Source organism: Centroberyx gerrardi, chromosome 12, assembly GCF_048128805.1.
Source record: "Centroberyx gerrardi isolate f3 chromosome 12, fCenGer3.hap1.cur.20231027, whole genome shotgun sequence".
Taxonomy (NCBI): domain Eukaryota; kingdom Metazoa; phylum Chordata; class Actinopteri; order Beryciformes; family Berycidae; genus Centroberyx; species Centroberyx gerrardi.
Genome location: NC_136008.1, coordinates 10786879 through 10810761, shown reverse-complemented (window position 1 = coordinate 10810761; position 23883 = coordinate 10786879). Strand labels below are relative to the sequence as shown.

At 44.6% G+C, this 23883-nt stretch overlaps 1 protein-coding gene across 8 annotated transcripts in view; it reads left to right on the top strand.

Moving 5' to 3' along the window:
- Positions 1–23883, top strand: part of arhgef1 (Rho guanine nucleotide exchange factor (GEF) 1) — a 35643-nt gene that overhangs the window by 4986 nt on the left and 6774 nt on the right. The window contains exons 2-24 of one of the 8 annotated variants that reach the window (XM_078287349.1): positions 2959–3023; positions 6860–6946; positions 7092–7205; positions 8487–8585; positions 9747–9789; positions 10007–10112; positions 10805–10945; positions 13093–13122; positions 14342–14453; positions 14705–14780; positions 15014–15043; positions 15448–15654; positions 15907–16048; positions 17243–17254; positions 18295–18459; positions 19785–19975; positions 20199–20345; positions 20894–20976; positions 21710–21835; positions 22067–22181; positions 22781–22881; positions 23061–23135; positions 23544–23619. In XM_078287349.1, coding sequence (XP_078143475.1) covers positions 2997–3023; positions 6860–6946; positions 7092–7205; positions 8487–8585; positions 9747–9789; positions 10007–10112; positions 10805–10945; positions 13093–13122; positions 14342–14453; positions 14705–14780; positions 15014–15043; positions 15448–15654; positions 15907–16048; positions 17243–17254; positions 18295–18459; positions 19785–19975; positions 20199–20345; positions 20894–20976; positions 21710–21835; positions 22067–22181; positions 22781–22881; positions 23061–23135; positions 23544–23619 — 2305 coding nt within the window. In that variant the 5' untranslated portion in view covers positions 2959–2996. Of the gene's footprint in view, positions 1–2643; positions 2681–2958; positions 3024–6859; positions 6947–7091; positions 7206–8486; positions 8586–9746; positions 9790–10006; positions 10113–10804; positions 10946–12603; positions 13005–13092; positions 13123–14341; positions 14454–14704; positions 14785–15013; positions 15044–15421; positions 15655–15906; positions 16049–17242; positions 17255–18294; positions 18460–19784; positions 19976–20198; positions 20346–20893; positions 20977–21709; positions 21836–22066; positions 22182–22780; positions 22882–23060; positions 23136–23543; positions 23620–23883 lie in introns of those variants that run through there. The other 7 variants (XM_078287350.1, XM_071908042.2, XM_078287352.1 and 4 more) reach the window with 7 other exon arrangements.

The window sequence follows — 23883 nt, the reverse complement described above, 5'->3', positions numbered from 1 at the left end:
TTTAGCCACTACGTAATGGTCGTTAAATTACATAATTGGCCCTTGTCTCCCGGCCATGAATGCACCGGCTGTCTTGGAGCGATCGTACAAGGGGCGCTTATTTTAGGTTGAAGGTGGAGGCGGAGGAGGGAGTTAGAGAGAAAAGTGAAAAAACAAGATTTATAGAGATGAAACAGACAGAAAGAAGGGATGGTTGAAAAGATAGAGGAGGATGTGGTTGTCGAGGAGAAAAGAAAAAAGAAAAGAGGAGGAGAAAACGTTGAGAGTGCATATTCTCACACCTTCGCCACAGCTGCACCACTCCCTCTCTCTCACGCACATCGACTTGACACTTCCCTAGCACCCACACTCTGTTGTACTACACTATCTTCACTCCAATCTGTTCTTCTCTCTCGACCCATATCGTTTGTTACATAACCAAAATGTCAAAGGTCACTCACAGTGTATTGCCTGCTCTGTTGTTTGCTTGCTGTCAGTTCATCGAAGTGATTTGTAGACTAAGTTTGCCCTCTGTGATGTTCTGATGTGCGGTCTTGTGCCCTTTTACCTCATCGAGCTAACAGGCAGACAGGCCGTCACACCAGGCCTTGCTATCTTGAAACATCTTATCTCTTCGAATTGATTAGAGTCTTATCTTATATCATGTTCAGTGCGTGAAGAATAATCTGATATGCTAGTGTTTTGTTTCTGTAGTGTAGTAAAGCCTTTAAACTGAGGCTATAGTAATTGTCAGGTTTTTTTGTTTTGTGGCCTAGGCTCGGTCATTCCCAGTGGTGTGGAAACACGTGGCTGTGGCCCACAGCTTATCCTTTATTAAACTGAGTTAGCTCTGGCATTTTACACCTCAGGCCCTGCTCTAACCCTGGCCAGACAGCCACACGCACACACACACACACACAAATTCATAGTTTGCATGTACATTTAGGCTATGCTTACATGTGTGCACACGTGCACACCTTCCAGTTATATAACCTGTTTCTGTGTGACAGCCTGCTGTTTCAGCCATATTGAATATAAAGGCGGACACACACACACACACACACACACACACAGGTTGTATAGACAGGGCTGCCCCTAGGTCTGTTTTCACAGAGGTGCTAGCTCACTGTCAGCCGTGCCAGCTGCAGCCAAAACCATTTGGTCAAGGTTGGAAGCATCTAGTTGAGTAGGCCTCTTAGGCTGTAGGCTGTGTGTGTGTGTTTGTGTGCTTGTGTGTGTGTTTGTGTGTGTTGTTATTATGGAAGCAGATGCATAGGCTGTGAGCGTTCAGATGTAGGTCTATCCTTGATAACTGTTTCTGGATACTTAAGTGCTTGTTAGACTTTCCAGAGTTTCTCACACTTGTGTTTCCATTGCCTGGTTTTTCTTTCTTTCCACTGTTACCGCCTTGTTCTTCATTTCCTGCTGCTGTGTCCCCTCATTTAATTTCTCCTCCATTCCCGCTCTCCTCCTTTTTCTCTCTCCTCTCTAGGCCCCTTGCTTTTTTCTTTCTGTTTAGTCTATAGGGTTTGTACAGGCTAGTGTTAGCAGCCACACTCATGTTTACAGTCCAAGTAACTGAAGTTACTCTGCAGGTGTGGAAAGTGAGAAAAAGTATGGGAAAAGAATTGGATAATTTCCAGGTCTTGAAATGTGGGAATTTCACAAAAGCCTGGAAAAACATGGAAAAAAATAATGTTGTTCAGTTGCACATATGACTACACATTTTATGTAGTTAAGGACATCCCTGTTGTTTTAGTTACTTTTCTATTTGCTGTTGTGTAGAAAAATCCAGCATTGGAGTGTGGACTAGTTCAAAGTCATATTGCCCTGTCACCGTTGTCATACATCATACTATACACCATCTTAAAATCCAGTCCAGATACCAAGGTCTGCAAAACGTATGGAATTTAGAGATGGAAAATGTGTAGGAACCCTGCAGTTTTAGGCCATCCTCTGCTGCTCACACTCTTCCTCTGCTGCTCACACTTGTTCTCATATGCTCTCTGTTCCTCATTCCTGTATCACTCAGTTTCGCTCGCGCTGCAGTGCCAACTTCCTTTTCTGGCTCGTATGTGAGCTCAGAAAAGAGTGGCACCTTAGGTGTGTTTGAAACAGTTTTCTCTGTCATTCTTCCTCTAACCTAACTCTCACTTTTCTTGTGGTCTCCCTCATTTTTTCTTCTCTTTTTCTTCTCTTTCTCTCTCTTTCTCTCTCTCTGTCTCTCTCGATGTGACTCTTGCAGATAGGTCAAACAGGAAATGGCTCTGATAGCTTCCTGAGGAAATTACGCCCACTTCCCGTCTGTGTGCCTCCCCATTCGCCACCTCCCACTCTCCCCCGTTTTTCTTTTGCTCAGGCGCCTTAGGGGGCAGCCATCGGAGGAGCAGCGGGGCTAGTAGGACCCCAGAGAATCCCCCAGTCGCTGGTAATGAGGCTTTGGCCTGATGAGAGAGCCAGATAAACAGCAGTACAAACACAGCAAGCTATAGCCATTAGCCGCTGGGCTATTTTAGGACGATGCACTCATAGCATATAGAGGACAGGACATACACTATTGTGACCGGGTGTAATGAGAGAACACTGACCTATGCTTATACAATGGATTTGGAGGCCAGGTGCACCTAGAACTTGGGAATGAATGAAGCTCTAGTTTTATGTTTTCAGAAGAGGAAGCTATATCTCGAGCGCTTCTTCACCAGTAGGTACCTTCACTGTGTTTTTTTTCACTTGGGTTGTTCACTCTCTTTATTGTCAGGAATGCTGTCTAATTGATTCATCCACTGTTTCTCATATCACTGTGTACTATCTTTCCTGTAAGCTTATTACACCTTGCGGCGCTCACTGCGGTGTCATTTGGCAAGCATTTAGGAACACTGGCACCGGTGAATAACACTCTGCATTGTTGGGCCTGGTCCTGGTCCAACTCTATCAAAATTCCCACACACCCCTCTGACAGTCACCGTGATGTCATTGCAGGAGCTTGATTGACAGGTGCGGGCCCCTCCTGCTGCGGTATGGACAGTGAAGATGCCCACTATGGGGTGAGGTGACCGCTCTGAACCCTAAACTCTCTCTTTGGTCAGAGTGGTTTCACGAAACGGTTTCACAATGGGATTGGGGTTTGCATAAGAGCTGGTGTAACAGTGACTCAGTTATTATTAGACTGCAGTTTAGCCTCTTACTGACCTGGTGGAAATATGAAATGTTACACTGTGCCACTGCTTTGTCCGAATGTTTCAGGTCGAGGGGGAGAAAGAGGCCCGATGTAACAGGTGCTGATATTTCCAATGCTCATGTACAGTATTGAAACATGGCCTAGTCAGGATGGAGAGGAATGCTGTTATACAGACCAGTTGTCATAGAGCACACACATATGTACACTGGCAACTCCCCACACTCGCATAGGAACAGCCCCCTCCCATGTACGTTCTCAGTCTCAACACACACACACACACACACACACACACACACACTCACAAAGGCACGTACGCTTGATAGCTATCATTAGATTGATGCCACCTGACACTTAGTTAGTGCTGGAATGTGATGGGAGGGAGGGGAGGGATCGGGGGGGGGGGCGCAGCTGCCGACTCTCAGGAGCTGCGGGGCTGCTCTCTGCACTTCTGGGACGCTCGGCCCTGGTCCAAAACTGTAAACTAGTGTCCTCTCGTTTTCTCACTGGGCCATGTCCATATCAGCCTTGGCAAGCTCTGTTTGCTTGTTACCTCTCCCCTAAGACCCGTTATTTGGAAAGACCCTCACAGGTCGGAGCTTATGCCAGCTGTCATGTGTGAATGGAGGTGAAGGGAAGAAGACCTGAGGGCCTGGTTATCATTGAAACTCACGCACTGTCTCCATCTCTTGTCTGAACCATGCCATATGCTGGAATGCACCACTTGTGTCCTTCTGGGCAGGGGAGGCTCCCAGTGCCAGCCATCTGAGAGTCAGACTAGAGAATTCCTGCGCTAGATCAGTCTCCCCCAATTTGGTGCTGGGTTGACCTTCCCTGCTTCCCTCTGAGTAACCATAATTAGCTTCCCTCTGACTAGTTTACCACTGCGAGTATGAGCATGCATTACTGTAACACAGATAACAACCAAGACATAACAATAACAAGGGATTGGCTTCAGCACAATGACGTGTTGATTAGCTTAGCATAGTAGCAACATTGTTTTTATAAGGAACAACTTTCCCAAGGTTTTACAAGCACCTTTTCATCTTGACTAAATTGAGTCTAAGAGTGAAAGCATTCGATCTTTCCACCAGGAAACAGTAAGGTTTAAGTGTGCAACACTAAGCAGTCACTGCTGCTGTAGTCGTCATTATAACGTAGCTAACATTGGATACCCATTGGAAAGTGGGTGCTGCTGTGCGTCTTGGTAAGGTGGTATGGTGGCATCAGTGGGTTCACTTTGTTGGTAAGGCACTGGGTGGTGGGTCATGTGTGTCAGAAAGAGGAGGCGTGTCCCCGTGTTTGTGTGTGTGTGACTGTGTGTGCGCATGCGTGTGTGTTTGTGTGACTGTGTGTGTGTGCAGATGCGCACTCCTCATGGCCCTGACAGACTTGTGTCTCTCTGTTTTGCTAACCCCTCCTACGCATGTTGTTCCAACACTGGCCTTTCTCAACCCGCTGCCCACTGGATCTGACCATGAATGAACACATTCTCTCTGTATCTCTCTCTCTCTCTCTCTCTCTCTCTCACTAACACACACACACTCTCTCCCTCTTCCTCCTGTCCCACCAACTCTGTGTCTCTCCCTACAAGAACTCACCTTGACCTCCAAAGAATTTGTCAGCTCTCCCCCCCCAACACTGTACACATTCACTGAATTAAAGCTGTGATTTATAGGCCTGCACACATTCACACTTCCTTTTATTCTCTCACCACTAATTGATTTTTCAGTTCCTAGTTTATAACACACCCATAGTCTTATATTACCTGCATAACCACACATTCGTAAGCATGCCTTGTACACATGCAAGCACACACACATACACACGCACGTGCGCACACGCTTTGGTTGCTATACTTGTCCGGACATTCTGTTGCCTTACATTCCCTAACCCCTAAACTCGACCCCTAAACACCACTGTATAGAATAAAATGGGATCTTTATTGCCACATAACAAGGGCTAGTGGAAAATGCTTTTTCTGGAATGGAATAGCACTGCTACATAGATGAACACAGCAATAAGTAGACATAAAACAACACATAATGGCAACAAAACTGAACAGACTGCATATTTTAGTGCAAAACAGCCAGTATTCCAAGATGAGACAGTAATGTAAATGACAACAGATAATAAATTGAGATGCTCAATATAGAGCACATATGAACCATCTGTGTTTTAGAGATATTGAATTATGAACTTCAGGTAATGATTTATTTTATCTTTTTTGCCTTTTCCCCCTGAAATGGATACGTAGCGTTTTGGAATATAACTCTTAACTCTCTCTTCTAACAGTGAACTAAACTATAAAAATGTTCCAAATTAAATCTTCAAAACTGTCCTCACAACAGTAACCACTTCTCCAAGCTCTCTTTTATTTCAGGGACATTTGGACACACTTTTTCCTCTCACTACTTTTGCCTTGCACATGATGACTCTGTACATACACCTCTCTAAGTTCTCAGTTATGTCTTGAGCTAGTACTGGACAACGGTGAGTGTTGTATGGTGTGTCAGCTGGCAGGGTTTTGTGTGTGTGTGTGTGTGTGTGTGTGTGTCACTGTTTGGGTGTTCCCTGGTGGCGGCTCTTGGTCTGTGGCCTTTACAAGACAGAATACAAGGGCTGTGTGTTGTTTGTGTGTGTTTTGGGTGTGTGTGAGTGCAGGGGAGGTGGGTGGGGGGTGGAGGCGGTGGGGTGAATTGGTCACTCCTCACCCCCATCTCTTCCAGCAGTCCCCCACCTTTATTTTTCCGAAGCATGCTATCCTATTCATGGATTTCAAAGGCAAAGGATTGGCATAAGCCCTTAATTTCAGAACACCATTCTGTTACATATTTAGGCCTGGAGGGTTTACGACATGGCATCTACAGGAAAGCCCTCTGCTGAGCGTGTTATTGAGCCCAGAAGTAGTCTCTGGAAAACAATCCCAGAGGATAAATTTGGCCAAACTTCCAAGAAAGCTCGCATCGAAAACGCTATTTTGCAATGCGTGCTCCACCCTGAATCATTTCCCCCCGGGTTCAACCCCAACCTAAATGTTTTAGCGTGGCCCGACGGGGACTGTGAGACTTCACAGAGCCCCCCCCATCTTAATGAAATAGTCCACATTTTTTAGTCCAAAACCTTTTAATTGCGTTTTCTTTATCAGCCTCCCATTCCCAGTAGCTTCATTGTTCAATTTAAGGGACGTAAACTTTGGATGCTGTGTCAGTGTTATCTATGCTTGCCTCTTTCAAATAGTTCACTAAAGTAATTTGCCCTTTTTTTAATAGACAGTAGGTGAGTTAGCAGTCGGTGACAAACATACAAAGCTCCTGCTGTTGCTTTTACCTGTAGCTGATGCTTTATCTCTCTCTGCCTCGCTCGGCTTATATGAATGGGATCCTGCTCACACTGGATATGCGCTGACTGTCTTTTTGCAGACCATGGGTAGGTGGTTCTAATTCGAGGACCATAAGCAGTGTGCCACATCAGGCCCGTCTCTCTCCCCAGGATGCTGGTTTGGGTGGTGGGAAGTTTTCTCTCTTTCCGCTTGCTGTTATTTTTCACTGGGAAAGTTCAGCGTGTCCAAACCATCGTCTGGCTTTGTGTCTGGCTCTGCACGGGGTTCAGGACATCGAGGAGATAGCCTAACAGTTCAAAGTACAATCCATAATGTCCCTTAATTGTCTTGTTTTCTCTCCCTCTCTCTCTCTCCCTCCTTAGCGGGGTGTGTTTGGGGCTCATTGCTCTAACCCAGCCATGAGCATCATCGGGGCCGAGGATGAGGATTTTGAGAATGATCTGAATGATGTGAGTGACTGATATAATACTTTTATCACAGCAATGGCAGCTGAATCTAATTTAACCATTGGCCTCAATCATCACTCTTTGTGTTTCTCTCTCTCTCTCTGTCTGTCTCTCTCTCTCTCTCTCTCTCTCTCTCTCTCTCTCTCAGGTGGTGGATGACCAGTGCACACACTTCAACAGTATAGAGCAGGTGAAGGGACGGCCCACCCACCTGCTGGTCTTCTTACAGCATGTTATTCTACAGTTCGACTGCGCTCCCCTGGTGAGAACTACCACTCCTATAATGCAGGAGCTGGTGTGTGTGTGTGTGTGTGTGTGTGTGTGTGTGTGTGTGTTTGTGTGGGGCCAGCAGGATGTTACAGCACATCTGCAGTGAGATTTCTATCCTGTCCAGAATGAGCGTGCAAGAAATTGTTCAGTTACACCGTGCATGAGTCCTAACGCCACTTCTGACTAGTCATGATTGCACTGCCTTCTCCTGCACCTTTCTTCTGAGCATGAGATTGAAAGAAGTCACAGATCAATGTTGAAGGTTATGCCTGGCGTGAAACGCATGAGAAACCGCACGTAGCTCCTATGAGTTTTTATTTGAAGTGTGGATTAAGAGCGTTTGTGGACAACGGTGCACATTTTGAGATTTGCCTCCTTCTCGTGTGTGTTTATGTGGATCGGTGTTGATATAAAGCATGCCTGTTTTTCCCTTTTTATTCTGCATGCAGACAACGTGACCCACCCAGGTACTGTTACACCCCCTACAGCCGTGACACCCTCCCTCCTTCCACCCTCTCACTCATTCCCCTTTTCCCCTGTGGCTGTCCATGTAGAGGCTAGAAGTGTGTCACAACGCCAGTAGTATACAGTGTTTACGATGTCCTCCAGTGTCCACAAATACTGTTTATTCTGTACGTTTCATAAAAACAGCATCACTGGCTGTTTGTCCAGTCTGCTACTCTCTGTTTTGGTGTGTGCCCAGTATCTCGCCCCAAAGACAATAATTATTCTCTCTCAGTGAATTATTGATATTCAGGTAGGGCTGCATGATTATGGCTAAAATGATAATCACAATTATTTTGCTAGATATTGCGATCATGATTACAAATCACAGTTATAGGGTGTCCTGGTGGCGCATACCATGTAAACACGACGTCCTGGGTTTGAATCCGACCCAGGACCTTTGTTGCATGTCACCCCCCTCTCTCTCCCAGTCTTTCCTGTCTCGCTCTACTCTGTACTGTCTAATAAAGGCAAAAATGCCCCAAAAATAGTCTTAAAAAAAAGAAATCACAGTTATTAGTCTGTGATTTGAGGAACATCACTGCAGTGATATTAAATGTTTCGATATTTTCATATGCCAATATTCTAGTATAACCTAAAATTGTGATATAACAGTTATACACAATTAATTGAGCAGCCCTAGATTCTGAACGCCACACAAACCCCTCAATCCAGTGGCTTGGTGGCCATTGAAGGGTGTTGAAAATAGTCAACACCGACTGTCGGCTTCATTTCCCTCACTCATCTCTCTCTGTCGTCCCTCTCTCAGCTGTGTTACCTCCATGCTGACCTCTTCAAGAACCTCAGTGCCAAAGAGACCAAGAAGCACTTTGTGGAGTTCTACAACAACTTCCTGGACAAGGGAGCAGTAAGTGACACATTACAGCACTCGCCACCTTTTGCCAGCGTGCTTTACTCTGCAGATACTGGCTGTAGGCGACCTTTCCTCTGTCATACGATGAATTTAGAGTAGTAGCTGTGCAGTGTGAACTCACTATCTTATTGCGTTTATCTACCAGATAACAGATACTGCAGGTGCCATGACTTGCAATATACATTTTTAAAGGTTTTATGTTTGCATTACCTTTCTCTGTGGTTTGAAACACTTCCAATAGCTCTATAATGATAGACTTTTGTATAAAATCTCCCTGTGGATTACCACAGATGGCCCATCTTCTCACTGTTTATAGCATTTCTGAGATTCTGAGCTTTAGGGAGTCGAGTCTGCCAGACGCTTCCCTCTCTCATTATGTCAGTCATTGGTGTTGTGCATTGTAAAAGAAAAATCAATTTAGAAAATGCCCATATAGCAGCCTTTGCAATAAATAGATATTGTATTCTTTTCTCGTAGTGTGGAACAATTCAGTATGAATTTAATATATTGTTCAGCTCTAGTTTTGAAGTTGGATACATTGTGTGTACACAGTTGGCGTGTGCGTGGATGTGTGTGTTTTGCGAGACTGTCTAGGCCGCCTACTGTTTGTTGGCTCTGTTTGCTCTCTCTAAGGTCTGTCCCTGTGCAGTCCACCTCTGCGTTTGTCTGTCTCCCCTTCCATCACTCTTCTCTGCACACCTGCACTCTGTCACTCCTCTGATATATTTTCCCCTCATGGTGCTTTACATTTCTGTCAGTTCAGTCGGCTTGTGCTTGGTTCTCTTCTCCCTGTCTCTGTGTCTGACCCCGCAGCTTCCTGTCGGGATCGTGGGAATGCCTTTCGTGAGGAATCATCCTCTCTCAGCCTCTCTCTCTTTTTTTTAACCCCTTTCCTTTTTGTCACCCATTGAGATAAAGTTGAATCTTGTGGCCAGTATTTTTATGACAAAAATATGTTTCTCTGTTTTAGAATATCCGTTTTGTGTTTTTCTGTCAGTAGTGTTTGGTTTCCTAGTGTTGAAGTGACCCCTGGTGGTGATAAATAGCTACTGCCTTGGTTGCCTCAGTTATACATGACATGTATTACAGTAATCATGTAATATTTTCTATTCCCTCTCTATTTTTGTTCTGTCTTTCGCTCCTCTGCTCCTACAGATTCTCAGAGTGGCAGTGCCAACTCATATATCCTATGAATTGGGTAAGTTATTTTCCTCTAGTGCATTCATTGAAATTCTTTACATATTCTGTGCCATTTTTAGATTTAAGATTTATATGTCATTATTGTTCTTCTCTTGGTCTGGTTCTCAAACTCTCTGCCACCCCCCTCTCTGTCTCTTCCTCTTCCTCCCTCTCTCCCTCTTCATCCCTTCCCCTCTCTGTCCCACCCTGTCTCCTCCTCTCCCTCTGTCTCCTAGACCGGACCCGTCCTGATCTGCTCACTGAGGACCTCCAGAGGCGCTTTGCCCAGGAGATCCAGGGCCTGCAGGCCGCCGAATTGGCCAAACAGCTGGAAGACTTCAGGTGAGAATCCCCCTCACTGGAGTCCGGAGAGCCAGTCAGCTAGCCCAGCACACCAGTACCTCTTTTACTGTCATTTAGAAACATGATCAATTTGTTAAATCCATGTCTATGGACTCTGTTAAATGACCCAGGTCACGAATAAGGTTGCAGCACCGGTCCGACTCATGGTAATGGTAATGGTTGACGTGTATTGAGAGACCGTCTGCTATTGGCTTTGTTAATGTTGCATCAGTATAATGTAGTGACATTCAATTAGGTCTCTGCTGTATTTATGGAACTGAAAGTGAGTAGCACTACTTACCAGCAAGCAAGCAAAGAGCTAGCAAATTTATATGGAAACAGTTGAAAGTTGGCAGGATCACAAAATGTATTTTTTCAATTGTGGTGGAGAAGAATCAGAGACGCTCAAAGTAAATATATGAATGGCAATAACACAAAGTTACTCGACACACAGTTTAAAACACACAGGCACATGTGTGTAATGTATGAGCAGAGGAAAACTTATTGACCTGGGACCTTTGTGAATGTCCAAATGCTAGGCACGGGCCAAAACAGTCCTCTCTATCTATTTCATGTGTCTACTCGCTCACATTGATCAAAAATCACAGAATTGGGAAAACATGCTGCCACACATCAACCTTGTGCTTTTGTTTAAGTATTTATCATCCTTCCCTGCACTCTGTCCCGCACAGGCAGAAGAGGATGATGGGTATGACGCCCAATGAGACCGAGCTGATGGACGTGGAGAGCCACTACCCCACCGACCGCGTCCCAGTGGAGATGAAGGAGAAGTCTGTGGCCGAGAACCTGCTCGACAAGATGGCTGAGACACAGTGAGCACCTCACTCTGCTGGGATGAATCATTGTAGAGTTAAAATATAATAATACGTGCCATTTGGTGGCACTTTTATCCAAAGGGCCTTACAGAACCATGAGTGAATACATTTTTAGCATCAAACCACTAACTTTGGCAGTATTATTGTCTACCCACTAATAGAGAGATACTCCTATCAGAAAAGTTTTACAAAGCAGATTTTTAGTAATTTAATGAGACAACCTTTAATGAGAAAACCTTGTATCTCCAAAATGTAAACTTTTAAGGAATTAAGAAAAACAGCTTTGATCTTTGCTTGACCACCATGCATTTTTGCCGTTATCCAATGGGTTCTGAAAGGGTTTCATAAGCCCAAGAGGTCAGAAAATTGTCTCAAATGATAGTGGAGCATATAATCCTTCAACTGAAATTAAAACAAGAACATCACCAAAATTATACTACAAGGTTTACACATGCCAACTGCAATAGGCTGGGGGAAAAGGGGATGAATGTGTGTGATGTGCTTTCACTAACCTCTAGGTTCCCCACTTAACAAGAAATATTTTAGGATTTAGGTCTCTCTCTAAAGTTGGCCTAACATGGTAAAGGGATCATAAGAGGCACTGCAGTTGCTGTAAAGCTCTTTAGCGGATAGAGTGGACTTCAGCCTTGCACATAACCAGTCAACTGTGAAGCACACAGAGACAAATACAGTAGGAGATGAAGATGGGCACGGAGAGACTCAAGCTCACCGGATTAGAGAGCTGGAAAGGGAACAGTGATTGGAAGAGAGAGCGAGAACAAGAAGGAAGAGAGGAAGCGGAGAGGAAAAGATGGAGTCAGCAGTGCCACGCTGGCAGGAAGGCTCTCTCCTGGCATTGTGCCAACTGGAGGAAGGGAGGAGGGGAGAGAAAGGGCCAGTGTGTTATCGATGCCGGCTAGCCGCTGCCATGGACTCCAAAAGAAAGAAAGCAAGAGATCTAGGGGAAAGTTAATCTATCCTTGACCCCGTGGCCAAATACAATGTGTTATCCTCTGCAACAAGGGAGTCAGACAGAGAGGGAGAGGAGGCCAGAAAGAGGGCAGATGATTGTCTAACTTCATCTTGTCAGAAGAAGGAAAGCAAAGGATGAAGAAAGTAAACAACAGAAATGAAAGGAGATACGCCCTGTGCACAAGCGCTAGTTCAGAGGATATAGCCGTGCTGGCAGTTGAGATGACATCAAAAGCAGACTGACTGTATCAAAGACATTATAAATGAGCTTTTGACTCGCTCATTTACTATCACACAGTTGGATCTCTATCTCCGATGCACAAAAGATTTATTCAGTTTCACTCCATTCACACAGCCAGACAATCATCTGTCTATTCCCCTCACTCTCCCACACTTGCTCGCACCCGTTCACCCTCACTCCCCCTCTCTGTCCTCACTCCACCACAACATGGTGACCTCGCCCCGTCTGTTTCTCATTGGTCTCTCTGACGGGAGAATGAGGGGACCAGACCCTCTGATTGGATTATCCAGGGAAATCCCGGGGAAACCCCTCCCATCCTTTATGTTCATAGCAAAACACGAGTATCCTATTTCCACAGTCTTGCCTGCATGTTGCATCAGACAAAAACACAGTTAAATAGTCATTTCCGCTGTGCTGGAGCATTGTTTGATTTTGGATTCCCCTTGCAGACAACTACCGGAGAAAGAAACTTTGTCAGATAAAGTTTTAGAGAGCTACTTCAGACAGTCGGCTGCAGAGAAGAATTTGACAGATTTGCAGATTATCATTTTGTTCACTTTGGCAGTGCAAGTTGTTGTTTTTAATTGTTGGTGCAGTCAGGGGTGCAGCTTTTGATGCATCTCTCATTCTTTTGAGTTTTTTTTTTTTTGCTTTATTTTTTTTTTTCCTTTTTTTTGCAAATATTAGAATATGTTCAATAGCTTCTGCTCTGAACACAACACCACTACAGTCAGCTTTGCGTTGGATCAGGAAAAGCTTAGTCGCTTCAGATTCCACCGACCCAAAACACAGTTAAGAATCAGTCGAGCAAGAGAAAGGAAAAATGCTACTTAAAAAGAAGAGGTGAGCTTGATGCTGCAAGATGCGTAAACATGCTTTCTCTCTTTCTCTCCAATAGTAATATCCCTGACATCTGTCTCTCTTCTTTCAGACCAACAATAGTCTCAGACGAGGAAAAATGGTGAGTTAAGTTTTCATTGAGTTGAAAAGATTTGCATATTTGTACTGTGTGAGTGAGAATGCGTGCAAGTAGAGCTGATTTTGTCTCCACGTTTCATTTAAACCTGGGTGTGGTCAAGCCACAAGGTTTCGAATGCTGACTCCAAGTGCAAAATATTTCCCTCAGCAACATTATAGTCTTTGAGTCAAATTGTCTTTGGGAAAATATCTTCCCTGAAAATGTATATCTTTGCACTTTTTAATCAAAAATGTAATGTTGATCATCATATCAGTAATTACTATGCTCACTTACTGTTACTACAACCCATAAGAGTATAGTGAAAATTGGACTGAAATGTGTGTATGCATCCTTGAACTCTCTATTTCTTTATCAATCTGTTGTATAGTAATCTTTAATTCCAGTCATGCATCTTCTGTCTCCTGTTCTTTTTTGTCAAGATTTTTGGTCCTTTATGGTTTTAATGTTGCAGTCAATGTAGTTGCATGACATTTGCTGTAAAACTGTAACTATAGTGTTGAGAGAGACTTGTGATTTTGTTGCATGCAGATGTACAGATCCCCAGAGTCTTTGCTCCTCCCTCCACGTCTTCTTCAACAACTCCTCTCTCTCCTCCTCATCTCCTCCTTTGTCTCTTTGCCATCCTCTTCTCTCCTCCTCGCTGTTCTCAGCTCCTCCCTCTCTGGACATCTTTCAACTCTCCACCTCCCCCCCACCCCCTATGTCCACACACCCCCCCCACCCCCCTCTCCTCTTCTGCCCATCCTCATATTCCTCCTCATGTTTCACTCCCATCAGTACCACACAGCCACAGACTGTGCAAACATGCTGCCACAGTATTTCATATAGTTTATGAGTTTCTGTACTGTATTAATATGTAAATGGTTTCCTAAGTTATTTAAATACTGAGTCTATAATACATGAATTATGTATAGATTCTCAAAGTGAAAGACTTTCCGACTTTCGCAAATAAACTCATTGCAAAGTATAAATCCCTCTATAACAAAATAGATTATTTTTTGCTCAAACATTTCTAACCAATAAAAAACATAAAGGCTCATGCCTAGCTGCCCCATTCTGTCAGGCCTTTTATTAGGAACTTGTAGAAAAAATGCTTTCAATCTAAATTAACTGCAGGAAAAACCAGTATTAAGGTGATGCTGGTGCCACAGGTGTTTTTTTTAAATGCCTCTCTCTCTCCTCTTGTCTTTCTCTCCTGTAGTCAATCCATATTTTCAGCGGTGGCCTTCTACATGAAGCACCTGGGGGTGAAGACCAGGGCAGTTGACAGTAAGAAGTCCAGAGGAGGCTTCTTCAGGAGGCCACTGGGAAAGGTAAACCTACCGCCACAAAGCCGCAGGTTCAAATCCCTTGCCTGGTTAGGGGGAAAACCAATGCAAATAAACAAGCAAGCAAACAAATCAATAATGAACAGTCTGTCGTGAAATAGGTTGATACATTGTAACTAGCCTTCATGTCCATCCTCATTGTACCAGTGTGGTATAATGTTTTTTTTTTTTTAGATTTAACTTCCAGTGATTTTCCCTTTCTTCTCTTTTCTTCCCCATCTACTTCTTATTCCCAGACTAAGAAGGAGGAGTCCACCAAGACCAAACCCAGAGGGGGGTTTCCTGGCATCCCTAGCTGGATCTCAGGCACCAGTACGTATCTGCTACTGTCCTTTATAAACATTACACCTAAGTTCTGTCCCTACAAAGATCATTTATATTATTTATTATTCCGTTTTCAACTGAATTCTAAAGGATAATTGGTGGAAAATATGTGGGATAACTTTGTTAACTGTGGTGTTATGTATATGGATAATATATTTTGACAAATTGCTGTCTGTAAATGATCTGCATATGAGAACCTGTTGTCCTGCCCTTCTTTCCAGCTGAGGTCAAACCTAAAACGGAAGCTGAAGGTACCAGCCGTCCAAAGTTCCCGCCCCTGTATCTGTAGAATGGTCACATTCCCTACTAATCAACCTATATGCATGTCTGCATGTCCCAAATCAAACCGGGAGGGGATGCGGGTGGGGCAATGTTGAGTTGATTTCGTCTCTAGGTTTAGGTGCACCGCATGTAATCACCAAACAAACCCACAAATTGCACGGCCGTCTCATCTGCAGGGTTGTGGATGTTCCCTTGTACCAGACTAACCCTCTCATTCACTGCAGAGGCCCTGATAGCACCTTGATTGCAACATACTTATCCTACCTGTTTGTCTGTCTCACCAAGTCTGTCACCTTTTTACTAAAGTACCACTGTAACTGCTTTCTCTGTAACTCAGCTTTATTAAGCTTTTTTCCCTGTTCCTTTTCTCTAGCGGATAAGGAGAAAGTGAGTCAGGAGCGTAAGGGCAGCGGTCCGACTCCCTCCAGAACCTCCCTGACCGATTCTGCAGCACCTTCGTTCCCCAGCAGGAAGTCTTGCTCCAGCGGAAGCGGCGCCTCCCAGCCTGGGTTAGAGGCCAGCGAGGGCTCGGAGATCACCATCATTACGGCCAACAGCCCAGACTCAGTGCACAGTGATGGTAAGCCTGCTCAGCGGCTGGGCAGTGATTTCAGAAATTGTCTGGGAGTGCAATCAACCTGAATTGGCTTTCTAGTGGTGTCTGTTTTTCAGTACTCCTCCTAAACAGATAAACAAATGAATCTATTTGTATACAGTTACATTTCACATTTAAGGCAGCCCAGTAACTTACACTGGCAGCATTAAAAATGAGCAATAGTAAGAAGTGCAATAACTCCTCATGTGTTCTCTCGCCACTTCTGTCACCCTCTAGGCCTCCCAATCAGCCGCTCAGACCCTCCACCCTTGTCAGAGGGGGGTGAGGTGTCCCCCGCTGGGCTGGGAGCTGGGCTGACCATCGGGGAGCCCCTCTCACCCACTGACACTCCCACAGAGGAGAACCTGGAGAAAGACAGGTGAGGAGGAGAGAGATAGCAAGAAAGATAGTAGCATCCAGGGAGTGAGATTATAACCATAGCGTATGCAGTTACATGTTGACTCAGTGAGAGTCCGTGTAAGCAAGAAAAAGGAGAGATTAGAGGGACAGAGAAAGAAACCTATACATGTTATGCACATGATATAATCAGATTGTATGGGAGGTGTTAGGCATAAAGAATGGGTAGATTCAATTACCAACTACAGTCCAAGTGAAAGTGTCTATATTGCTAAGGCTGAGGGAGCGTGGTAAAACTCCCCCAGCAGTCTGTCCCTGCTGTGTGCTAGCTGTTGTCATGCTGCCCGCTAGCTAGCTAACATTACTGAAAGCCTGGAGTTTGGAGATGGACCCTCACCAGGTGAACTGGGACCCTGTCTTCCCTTCCAGCCCCTTGCCTTCCCACTCCCTCTTGCCTTTTCTCCTTTTCTCTTCAGACCGGCATGTTTGTCCTTTCCTAATTTGTTCTCTCCCTCATGGCATTTGCGTTCTTTTGTGTGTGTCCTGTTGTGCGTCTCCCAATGTTTACAACAGAGCTTCATTGCCTTGTTTTTGTTGCATATAGGCATATTTTGTGCAATTCTGACCTTCTTGGTATTCTGTGGATGCAGGTAAATATCGGTCAACACATTGGTGAAATCTGCTAATCTGATGAAGCTGCTGCATTTGCATTTAGTTTGTCTGCGGTTATACTATATGACATTGGTTGTAGACGAGCCTTACATACTGAAGCTTTCTATGGCATTTAAGTCTAAGCTTTTTGCCGGTATACAGGAATGATAACAAAGTCAATGCTTTAATAGTGTAGTTAGTAGGCTAAGCTTTACAGCAAGCAGCTGGTTTTCACATTGCGCTATTGCTGAGTTATTAGTTGAACAGTTTAGGTGTGTCTCTTTATTATTTTTTTTGGCTATCCGTCCTGTGTGCTTTGTGTCTGCGTGTATCGTGGCCAGGGCCAGTCCTTTGCCCTGCTTTTCTCCAAAGTGTTTGTCTGGTTACATGTTGTGCCAGGGGCTTTAGCATTGTATTGGGCATGCTACTTCGTCAGTGGTTAAAGCAATTGTTTAGTCCATTATGTTGGAATGTGCATTTGCTTGTTGGGGTTGTTACTGTAGCTTGTAGCTGTGTGAAGGCAGTGTTCGGTTGTGTAACCATGTGATGTCCCGTGTTTTCACAGACGGAAGACAAGGTGGGTCTCCGCGCCTTGACAGAGTCATGGACATGCTTCACGCCTCATAATGATCACACACAACACAACACACACACACACACACACACACACACACACACACACACACACACGCACATGCATACACACCACACATTGAACCATGCACTCACTCACTTACCCCCACTAAAATACATACACAAACCCACTGCATGGCTAAGTATTGTTTATTTGGTTGTAAAGGATGTAGAATGAGGTTGATTATAGAGATCAATAGGATTATTGTCAGAGAATGTGTATGCATGGTGTGTGAAATTGGAGAACTGATGAGTTTAATAAATTACCATTAAAGTTGCCTCACTGAAAAGTCTTGGTACATACACTATATAGAAGCAAAGTAATGCATGTTACTAATGACTACCCTCTTAACTACATACTGTTGTAGATTGGCTTCCAGTATTTCTTAGGGAAAACTCTATAGGCCATCTATAGGGGCCATATGTCTGTGCTCCATTGTCTTAACAATATGCATGTCATAAGTCATGCATATTTACTTACCACTCATTTTCTCTGTCTCTTTCTCCATCTTTTTTCTTTGTCAATGTTGTGACTTTCCTTTTTTTTTCCTTGTGGAATTCCTTTATCTCGCCACCTATACAACTCCACTTTGACGTTTGAATCTTTTATTACTCTACCTCGACTCATCCGTCCTCGCCCTTTTTACCCTCATACTTCACATGGATGTCCGTCCCAATCGCCTGCGGATGTGACTCCTCCGTTAATTTCCCCTCGACTGCTCCTCCCTTCACCTGCCTTGTTCATCATTTCGCCATCTTTTGGTCTCTCCCCTTTTCCCTCTCCTGTCCCTCTTCTTCTCCTTCCCCGGTTTTCTTCTTGATTCCTCCCTGCTGTCCCTATTCCTTCCTCTTATCCACCTCCCCCTCCTCCCATCATTTCCCTCCCTCCCCTTCCTTCCTGATGCCTCCTGTTCCTCCACACATCCCTTCCTCTTTACCCACCTGTCCTCCTCCCTCGTCCTCTCCCATCCTCCCTCCCTACAGTAGGAAAGTGGCGCGTAGTGAGAGTGCTCGCGTGGACCGGCACTCCTCTCGGCGCCGCGGCTCTTCCCGGGCCAAACAATCCCGCTCCCGTAGTGATGTGGACCTCCAGCCGCCCTCCACCATGACAACCACACCCGCCCCGCTCAGCCCCCACCACCTCCACCTGTAAGATAGACAACCTCCCTCCCCCTTAACCTCTCTCTGGCTGGAGAAGTGCACAGCGGGGACAGACAGAATTTCAAACCTTGACAAATAAGACAAACAGATGTAGAACAAATGTGCTACAACAACTGGAGCAGTGATGCAGTTTTAAAATAATCAGAAATCCACAGGAGGTAGACAACAATTGGTAATAATGGTAACCTACAATCAAAATGTTGAGGGTTCAAAACTACCTGGTTCATTAAAAATTGTTAAAGCATATCACATTGGAGCCATTTAAAAATGTATCTTCGTGTGGATGAGTAGCTTTGCTGGAAAAGATGTGTATTTAATATTTTATACCAGTAAACATTGTTTTTGAAGGAAATAGAGTTGCGCCTATCTCCTGTGGAAACAAGCTAAATGACCAATTGGACAGAACTGACCATTTGATCAATCAGCGATCCGGCTGACAGTTTCACTGGCTCACTATTGACCGTGAGACAGAGCTGTCTCTAGCAATTGACCTGTGCTGTGACAGATTGGGTGTGAGTAACAGTCCACTACCACACTCATTGCAGTGAGAGGTCAGACACTTTGCTCTTTAGGGGAAGGATTATAGAGCCAGATCAGTATTGACCTTTGGGTTAGTTTACTTACTGTTAGCCGAGAGGACTGTAAATACTGTCAGCACTGTGCGACGCATGGTGTCGAGTCTCAGAAGGGAATGTCTGGAAACAATGAAGGATCCTGGGTAAGGAGGCAGAGGTCAAGTTAATTCAGAGCTTCTCATTACATTCCACCATTTGTATTTTCACCCAAGTCAACCTTCAGCACACTGAGGGTACATTTCCTTGTATGGGTGTAGAGGATTTGCAGTCGCATCACAACTCTCCTAGCGACCACTACTGGGACCATTATAGAGGTCCAGTGGAGAGTTAGCTGTGTGCAAATAACGCCTAAATATGTAACAAACCATATGTGATACAAACGCATTGAGAGATAGCTAACCATTTAATATGGTTAGCAAGCTAACAATCTGACATTATCGAAACATAAAATCAATCAGATGTATCGGTGGAGAAATGATCTGTTCCCAGTCAAAAACAGTATAGAAATTAACTGTCTTTTCTGTACTGTTGAGGCAGCCTAGTTGCGTGTTTAGAAATGCAACCAACTCTTCATAGCTATTGTAGTTGTTCATAGCCAAGAGCTGAGGACCTCCACTATGGTCGCCAGAGGGCGTGTAACGTCACCTGAAAGCCCTCTATTTTATGCATAACCTTTCGATTATGTTGTAATTGACCTCAATCTTAACCCATCCTTGTCCCACTTCCTCCGTCCCTCAGTGTCGATGGACCAATCTTAGTTCTAGAGGGTCCTGGCCCCTCCCCCACCACCCCCTCCCCCCAGCTGGAGGAGATGGAGCCACGCCTCCTGGAGTTGGAGCAGGACCCACCCAACTGGAGGGAGCTGGCCTCCTCCGATGCCCTGTCCAGCCTCAGCAAGAAGGAGACCAAGAGGCAGGAGGTCATCAATGGTGAGGAGAAGAGAACTGAGGAGCAGCTTGGTTAGAATGAGGCAGATGTGCAGATAGAATGAGGATGCACCTGTAACAAGGAGATGTGGCTTCATTCAAATATTTGTCATAGGATTATTTAGGATCAAGAACATGATCGCTTAAACAGTCTGTCCCTTTTGAAGAGGGCCCATCATTTTTTAGCATCTCTTACACCCCATCCTCTCCCCTTCTCCCCTCTCAGAGTTGTTTGCAACAGAGCATGCCCACGTGCGAATGCTGAGCGTCCTCCAGACGGTCTTCTCCAAGCCTTTAGAGAGAGAGGAGATCCTGACCAGCACCGAGCTGGCCACCATCTTCCCCAACCTGGACGAGATCATAGAAATGCACTGTGAGTACTACTGCAAAGAGGTTGTTTGTAACCTCCTAGTGTTATTCATCTGAAATGGAAAGCTAGTGCTTTGTTATCCTTCCACACAATAATCAAACCACTATATGACCAAAGGATGTTGGTTAGTGAACCATAGTTTGTACTGGGTTAGATAGTAATGCTGCACTAGGCAACTTAGCACTTAAGCAGTCCCAAGTGGCAGCAGGTGATAACTGAATTAGAAAGTTTGAAGGACTTTACTACCCAGAAATCATGCAACATGATGTCGGTCAACTGTCTACTCCTTGGACCTAAATTTCTTCTTCTTAGTGGCTGGTGGGGGTGGAGAGGGTGGGAAAAAAGTGATCTCTAGTGGGAATGGGATGTTTTTCTCTGTTGCAACCCCACATTTGTGATTTAGATTGATAAGGCAGATGTATTTATACGTGGAAATCTTGCTTAGTGCTGTTTTAACTGTTAGCACAATGTTGGTATAGAAGATTGTCTCACTGTATTTTAAAACTAAACTGTGTGTGGGTCTATGTATCTCCCTCTGGTTCTGAATCCAGATGCCTTCTATGAGAACCTGAAGAAACTGCGTGTGGAAGACAACTTCATAGTCAAATCCATCGGCACCACGCTGCTCAACAGGGTGAGTCCGCCTAATCTTTCTCTCATTCGTCTCCTCATCCTATTTCTCTTTTCTCTCAGTATCCATTGTTCACCCTGATCCCATCTCTGCTGCTTTCAGCAAGAGTCCAACTGATACAGGAATTTTGGGGAAGAAAATTACCAATATCCCATACATTTGCCAATGATGATTTATATTTGTGCAGTCAATAAATTGGCAGTAATTGTGCCAAAATCTTTTGTTTTTGCTGATTTTGTTGGTGGAGCAAATGCTGATAGCAATTTATCTGTGAAAGGAAAATATTGGCTGATACATAATACAGGCACACTAGTATATTGATCCGACTCTGTTTTCAAACTGCCTCGTCATCCTGACCCAATCCTCCTGACCACCATGATCTGTCTTTGTGCCTGTTTGTGCATTACAAATTCTTTTCCATTTCATTTTCTTTTGACAGCGAGATAGCCATAAGTAAAAGTCCACATAGCTAACATCACGACAGCCAAACAGACAATCTGTGTTTTGGATTCCCATCCAAAACACAGATTGTCTGTTTGGCTGTCGTGATGTAAGAGTGTGGGACAAGTGTGTATCCTGCTGCCAGCATGTTTTTTTCTTCCTCTCCGATTCTGTTCCAGCACTTTCTCTGTCTCCTCATCTCTTTGTTCCTCTCATTCTCCTCTTCAATTTTTAGCATTGAGTGTGTGTGTGTGTGTGTGTGTGTGTGTGTGTGTGTGTGTGTGTTGTGTTCCAGTTTGGTGGACCAGAGGGGGAGTGGTTCCAGAAACTGACAGCCCGGTTCTGCAGTCACCAGTCGTGGGCCCTGGACCAGATCAAGAGCAGGCAGAAGAAAGAGCCACGCTTCAACGCCTTCATACAGGTACCGTGCCCACACGCCCCAGACACACACGCTTACACACACACACACACACACACACACTCATACAAAGACAAACAGGCTCACAAAACCATATTCAAGGTAAAACAAAGACACACACGGATGCACTCACAGATGCATGCACATGCAAGAAGACACATGAATGCTTGGTCACAAACTGTTCCCATGCACGTACATTCATTCTGACTTTGTGTGTGTGTGTTTTGATCGCAGGAGGCAGAGAGTAAGCCCCAGTGCCGCAGGCTGCAGCTGAAGGACATCATTCCTATAGAGATGCAGAGACTGACCAAGTACCCTCTGTTGCTGGAGAATATTGCCAAAAGCACAGGTGTGTATGTGTGTGTGTATGTGTGCCTGTTGCTCACTTTGGAGTGGAATACGCAACAAAAGTCAATAAGTTCCCTGCATATTTGAAAACACGTTTTGGAGACACCCTGTTCTCCAGACACCAGGTGGCATTCTATTATGCTAACCGCTGAATCGTTAAAATCTAATTTCCTCGGGATTCCTTGTTTGTGAAAGGCAGAGGTAAAAGGTGACGAAAAAAAAATCTGTTGGTGTGATTGCACTGGAAAGTAAACTAATGAGCTATTTTTTCCCCTGTTACCAAGTTGCTAATAATATGCAGAGGATGCCTCCAGCGATCACGAACGTCTCCAGTCACTTTCGCAAGCTGACGCATGAGCTTTCATTGTGTATCACAAGTATGATTATCTGTGTGTGTTCCTTATTGAGAGTACATGACAAATTTGGAGGTCAAAATACAGGACTTATCTGGACAGTAGTGCCACAGCTAATTTAATCACATCAGCAAAACTTCTGAACAATCGATCACCTCCCACTTCCTTATTTACAGTCATGATTTATGTCTTTTGGCTGGGCGAAAGCTGTATTTTCTTCAACTCTGTGTTTTCCATCTCACCACAGAGGACTCGACAGAGAAGGAGAGCATCCAGCAGAGCGCAGAGTGCTGCAGAAGGATCCTCAACCACGTCAACGAGGAGGTCAAAGTGATGGAGAACCTACTGGTGAGAAACGCACAGTACATCACTCACCGCACTGTGCTCACGTAGTGATTGAGTGCCGATCGGGAGTCTTGTAAATTCATGTTGTGACCTGTGAAGGACTCGGGTTGTTCTGCCGCTTCAGGATCCAGCTATGCCGACTGTCCTCTGTCTGACCCCCTCATCTCTCTCTCTGTTCCCAGACTCTGAAGGACTACCAGCGCAGATTGGACACATCAGGGCTCAAACCCAGTAATGAGCTGTACACTGAATACAGGGTAAGGTTCTCCTGACAAGGTTGGTCTATCCATAGAAGACAAATGAAGATTCCCCGTCCGCAAAATTCATCTCCGCTGTGTCTCCAATTTATGCCATGAGAAATGTCTTGATAAAGGTCTTGTACCGAAACGTCAACAGGCAATAAAAGAGACAGCAGAGGTGAATTTAGTGTGCGGGAAGCTTCATTTGTTTTCTGTGGGTGATTTGATGGGGATCTGGATCTTTGCCAGCACCATTTTGAGGAGTGCCTATGGTGTGCGCTTTCCATATTTATTATAAAATGGCTTTATCCCTCACATGCACACACTCTTTATTGTACCATACAGATTTTAGTTGGGATGTTCTTGTTGCAAGGACTTCTCTCATCAGTCTCTCTCTCTCTCTCTCTCTCTCTCTCTCTTTCTCAGAACATTGACCTGACCCAGAAGAAAATGATTTATGAAGGCCCTCTGATTTGGAGAGTCACCAAGGAGAAAGCTCTCGGTAATTATAAGTTTGTGTGTACACATCGCACGCGTGCAAACCGTATGTGATTATCTGCGTTCTGCTTTTTCAGCAATGCTACAGAAGCTGTGCTTCCATCCAGCTGTCAAGCGAATTTTACATTATCTTTTGAAATGTTGCAAAAGTAATATTCATATTAGGTGTGATTACAATCAGCTGGGTTGAAGGGAATAAATAGACTTCCTGAATGTCAAAAAAAATAACATCCACGAGAAAAATGCAAAGAATTGTTATCATTCCTTA